Source organism: Thalia democratica, chromosome 7 (assembly GCF_965202585.1).
Source record: "Thalia democratica chromosome 7, ktThaDemo2.hap1.1, whole genome shotgun sequence".
Classification (NCBI taxonomy): Eukaryota; Metazoa; Chordata; class Thaliacea; order Salpida; family Salpidae; genus Thalia; species Thalia democratica.
This window is the reverse complement of record NC_139171.1, coordinates 45,326,635-45,332,634: the sequence shown is the minus strand read 5'-3', so window position 1 is coordinate 45,332,634 and position 6,000 is coordinate 45,326,635. Positions and strand designations below refer to the sequence as shown.

The 6,000-nt window shown below is 24.7% G+C and overlaps 1 protein-coding gene across 4 annotated transcripts in view; it reads left to right on the top strand.

Moving 5' to 3' along the window:
• The first annotated feature begins 1,517 nt into the window (after positions 1–1,517).
• The window catches only part of LOC145840680 (uncharacterized), a 36,795-nt gene continuing 32,312 nt past the window's right edge, over positions 1,518–6,000 (top strand). For all 4 annotated transcript variants that reach the window (XM_082948006.1, XM_082948004.1, XM_082948003.1 and 1 more), the window contains exons 1-2: positions 1,518–1,783; positions 5,900–5,994. Coding sequence is in view for 3 of the 4 variants with exons in the window: in XM_082948004.1 (XP_082804130.1) it covers positions 1,556–1,783; positions 5,900–5,994 (323 nt within the window). In the remaining variant the exon portion in view is untranslated. The remainder of the gene's footprint in view (positions 1,784–5,899; positions 5,995–6,000) is intronic.

The window sequence follows — 6,000 nt, the reverse complement described above, 5'->3', positions numbered from 1 at the left end:
TATGTTTTAAGCAGTAGAACTTAATTTGACACAAAAAATATATAATACCAAATAGATAAAGAATTTTGTCATCATCAAAATTTTGGTAATTTCCTAGGATGATTTTGCACCAATATCAAAGTGAAAATATTTTACACTTTCAATTTTATCCTTTGATACGATAAGTATACAGTTGAAATATAAGGTACACAATTACTCAAATTTGAACAGAAAACTTTTTTTAATAATTTATAATATTGGTATTTTTTATTTTTATCATCACTGTTAACCCTAACCCTTACACTTGATTGATTGCTTTTTTTTTGTGTTTTCATTTATTTTTTTTAGTATTCTTTTTAAATAATAATTTATATTATTACTTTTTCCGTTATCACTGCTACCTCTAACTCTTATTCTCGATCTGTAGCTTTTTTTTTGTTTATTAATTTATCTTTTAGTTTTCTGTTTTTTTATAAGTTTTTTTATAAGTTTATTATTTTACTATCACTGCTACCCCTAACCCTTATTCTCGATTGGTAGATTGTTTTGATTTTTAATTAATTTACCTTTCAGTTTTATTTTCAAAAATAATTTCTATTAGTTATTTTTATCTTTACTATCACTGTTACCCCTAACCCTTACCCTCGATTGATTTTTTTTTAATCAAAATCTCATTTTATTTACCTTAAGGTCTCAATGATTAAGGTATAGTTTAGATTTAGAGCTTTTCAATTTTATACTTGTCTTATCAGAATGTAAAATTAGAAAGTGTAAAATATTTTTGCTTTGATATTGGTGCGAAATCATCCTAGGAAATTACCAAATTTTTATTATTAAAAAACACATTTAAAGTAGCTTCACAGTATCTTTTCAATGTTGTTGTACTACTTAGCACAGTTTTTAACCTTAAACTTAGCTTTAAACTAAATATAGACTTAAAAACGTGTACTTTAAGAAACCTGGAAGAAATTCAGAAAACCTGTAAGAAATTTCTCAAAAATGTTTAGCTATCCTGAATTCTGAAGTTCTGTCTAGAAAAATTTCTCCATAATGTATTTAAAGTTTTTTAATGAACTGATTATATCTCATAATATTGTTTTTTTCTATAAGAAGCATTTTATAGTATATAATTTAGGCTGTATAATAAGTGCCAATGTATTTATTTGTAACAAAAAGTATTGAACCCCTTATGGAATTAACATGTTCTACACAAAAAAGCAAATTTTATTGTATCAATAAGTTATATGAAATTCATTGTCAAGCTTGTGTAATAATATATGTTTTTTTAAACTAATAATAAAACAGCTTATTTTGTAATTCCTATTTTTAATAAATAGTGCAAATAAGATTCTTTTTTTGTTGTAATTTTTTTTTTAAATGAACTAGATTAAGTTTATTTGGTGTTCATTTTGTTTACAACATTTTCTAGCAGTATGCTATCAGTATAATACAAATTGTATATATATAATTTTCTAGTTTTAACTAGTACTTTAGGTTTATTTAACAAACTAATAACATTTTATTTTTGTACAGTATTAAATATCAAGAAACTATAAATTATTATTAAATCCAAAAAATGAAAAACAGTAAAAAAAAACTTCTACCTCCAAGTTATTTTAAAGTCTTGGAAACAAATCCTGTAGACAATTTTGAATTTGGTTTGAAACAAAACTCAAATGAAGGCACATCTAATATAGCACATAATGTTGTATCTAATAAAAACTTCTCAAAAACAAGATTAACAAAAAATACCACTGCAAGATTTGAAAACATGAAAAACCAAGAAAAATTAGATTGTGAAACTGTAAGTTATTTTTTAATATATCATATAACTTAATCTGTCAATTAATTTTACCAAGAAAAACATCGGCAAAAGTCAGCAGAGCAGAAGCCTTGACTTTCGTATGCCGTGAGACAAATTTAAGTATAACAAAAGGGTTGGCTTTAGTTAAGGCCATAGGGGGTGAAAAACTTTTATCTACAAAAGTTAACTTTGGATTTTATACAAAAGCTTTAAATACAAATTACAAACCAGTTTTTATAGAATTCAAAAATATAATTTAACTTTTGAGGTATCTTATTTTTTGTAAAAAATTTCTCATACAAACGTATGATTGCAAAATTTTTGTGGTCAATTTTCTTGGAAATTTTAAATTTCACTAAAAATCTATCTCCTCCTTCATTTTCAAGCAATCTTTTTTCAAATTTCCAGGGAATGTTGCTTACATTAAAAGGAAAAAAAAAACTTTACTTATGAAATTTAATGATTTAAAAAAATTAAAATTTTATCAAAAAAATTAAAAAAAAAAACATAATTCCAAAGTAACGGTTTTTTGTTATTGTATAAAGATTAGACTGTAAAAGTTTGAAGAAGATTGCTTGAAAAATGTAAGAGGAGAAAAATTATAAAAAAAATAGTCTTTTTTCGCTGTTTTAGCTTTCTCTTCCCATAGGGAACCTATTATTTGGGCTGACTTTGTCTGGTCATATCTCAAAAAATAATTCAAATTTTTTAAAACGATAAAAAGCATCTTTAAGCTTAGAAAAAACTCTATAAAATAAGATCAACTTATAAAAAAACATAGCTTACCCTTCTTATGGCCTTAATTAGTTAATTTTTAGGATTTTAGTTATTGATTAATTTTAGTTAATTTATTTTAGATTACTTGATTAGATTTTAATATTTTTTAAGATATATATATATATATATATATATAATCATTGTTCTTAGTTAGACAGAGGTTTAAATGTTTTAGTGGAAGTAAAAATTTGAACACAACTTTAAAGTTAAATGTTTTACAATAAAAATATATATGGTAAATTAATCATTATTGTCAGAACTCTATATACCAAAATCTTTTGTTTATGTTATATACACATTATCAATTACACTTGTTTTATAATTAGTGAAAGGTGATTCATAATTTTTATGTGAAATAAATGAAAAGTTTTCAAGTATTTTTGTATATAGACAGTGTTGCCTAAAACCTGGAGTTTTGAACAGAAATCACTAAAAAGCCTAGAATGAAAAAAAATATCTTAAAAGTAATAAAATTTCAATTGGACACTTTATCATACAGATAAATTTTATTTGTTATTTTAAATTTTTCAGATTAATAAACACATTTTCAATAGCTTAACAATATCTATTTAATAATGTTATACTAATAAAAACAGTTTTTTTACCTTTAAATTTAATTTTGTACTAAATATATTCCCAAAAACTTGTACTTTAAAAAACTGAAAGAAATTCAGAAAACCTGAAAGAAATTTTTCAAAAACTTTTGGCAACACTGTATAGAGAAATGACAGACTTAAATGGTTTTGCAAAATATGTTTTTGTTATATAAATTGATCTAAACTGTCTGTTACCTTCGTATCAAAACATTATGACTACCTATTATTCTGTAATGAAAGAGCTGGTTTACTTGCATTTTCCATTATTTTGAATTTCGTATATCTAGGGTCAGACAACAAAATAACTATATATGAAAAGAACTGTTAAAATAAGCATACATGGAAAAGCAGTCAAGCATAACAAGATTCTTTTTAATCTCTCTTTGTTATTTGTTTTGCTTTAAAAAAGTAACTTCTGATAGAGTTGTATTAAATTTGTGTTTTTTTATGTTATTTTTTTTTTAATATTCTTTAAGTATAAAGTTAATATTTAGATTACTTTATATTGTTTTAAATCTTTTGAGTTAGTTTTAAATATTTCATATTTTTTTAAAAGTTTTATTGTTTATTGCTCGCTAAAAATTGGTTACTATTAAGTTTGAACATTTCCAAGTAGTTTAAAAAAGTAATTTGTAAATTTGAAATCTAGTATTTATATTTTTATTGTGGTTTATTTTTAGAAAAGATTCATTACTCAAACTGTCTGTCTGATTTGTATACAGAAGACTAAAGTAGCACCTAGTATTTAAATAATGTAGTGTTTAATTATGACTAGTATCAATAAATTAAGTAATCCACAATCTCTCTGTGAATACAATTCCTTTCATTCATAAAAAGTTTCTAGGATCAAAATTTAAAAAAAAAACTGATCTGGTCTAACTTCTAACATTTATGTTTTATTTATGGTATCAATAATTAGCAAGCTATTGTATATAGTTTATTGAATTGCAAAAAAGCGCTCAAAATAGTTGGTCCTAGGACCTGATAAAAAATATTATGGTTATTGAGTGGTACATACTCTACATGGATAGCTTTTAATGTCTTGTCTAGAATGTTAGGTGAAGTTAGCTATAAGTTTTGTGCTCTAAATATCATTAATGTACCGAATAATCAAAACAAACATTTATATACACAGTGATACAACAAAATAATAAGTAGATCATATAAGAATACATAAAAAGTAATCCATTTCGATTTATAACTTCTTGTCTGCTTAGCTTTTTTAAACTGTTGTTTTTCTCTGTATCTCTCTTTCGGTCTTTTTTAAAAGCTACTGTTTGTTGCAGTCATTAGCAAGCTCCCCCACTGAACATTGCTGACGTCCGAGCTCTTTAGTTTTGCTTGCAGATGTCCAGATAAGCGGGTAGGTGTCAAGTATGCAATTTTGCACAAAGAGTCACTTTACACCAGAAGACACTTATAGACGACCTCACCTTACACAAGGTCACTTTTGCATAAAGCTACTTTTGCACAAAGGGTCACTTTTGATTTGATTGAATTTTTTTTTTACTATCACTGTTACCCCTAACCTTTGGTTGATAATTTTTTTTTCAACTATCTATGTCATCCCTAACTCTTACCCTTGGTCAGTAATTTTATTATCATTTTATTTATTTTCATTTTATTTTTTTAATCTTATGCAAAAATGACCCTTTATGAAAAAGTGACTCCTTGTGCAAAAGTTTCTTTGAGCAAAAGTGAGCCTTTGTGCATACTTGATCCTTTGTGTAAAATAGTTTTTGTGCATATTTGACTTGTCCTTCCAAAAAACATAATACTTTGCAATGTTTCTTTTCCCAAGAAACAATTTACTAAATGATCGACTTTAGGATTTGCCTTTACCCATCCTTAAAACACAACCAAGCCAGATGACTAAAGGTAAACTATTTAGTGGTAAGACCAGTACATCTTAAGACTTTCCATTTGATTATTTTTTGTTGCAAATGACCAGGTTTTGCTATAATATAGTAGAGTACTTCATACACAATAAGTTTTAGTTTTTGTGGAAATACTTAACAAATGGTTTCCTCAAACTCTTGTAGTCAGACAAACAAACTGCTTCACTCATTCACATGAAAATGACACAAAGTTCTGTTAAAAAGCTTCCTCTATATTAAAAACAAATAAGTGATAAATATTATTAATAAACTAATAAAATGCTTATCTACAGTAGTACTTATGAATATTTAATCTGTAAAAAGTCAGCAAGGCTATCAAAATGGAGTGCAATTGATTTTTATGAATAAGCCTTGTATAGTACCTGTAAAGTGTTCATTTTAAATTTTTATTTTTAATTGCACCAGTAATTATAAGTAAGCTTTTTAAAGTCAACTCTGTTTATAGAAAAATTCGTTAATTAAAAAATTAAATAATAATTCCATGTTAATAAAATTAAAAAAAAATTACTTTGTCTAGTAAATACTCAATCTGTTAGCTACAATGCAAAAACATAAAAATAATTATGTTTTTCAATATCTAACAGAAGACAAATACATATTTTTTTTTTGGTTTTTGTAATAAATAAAAGATTTTTTTAAATTTGTTGCGAAATTTTACTAACGAAAAAAAATACACTTGATGTTTTACATTAAGTGACTAAAACTTAAGGTTTTAGAATACAACTGTTTTTAAAAACAATTTGTTGGTTAATTTTTTAAAAGTTTTTAGATATTTTTTTCGAATAATTTTATAGTTTGTGTTTTTATATTGATATTAAATTACGCTTTAAACTAAAAAAATACAGAAAAATGTTACTGAAATCATCACAAGTCAACAGATGAAGTTTATTGAACAGTTACACATGGACATTTTTCAGTTGAAACAAGTCATTAATGAAAAGTACCT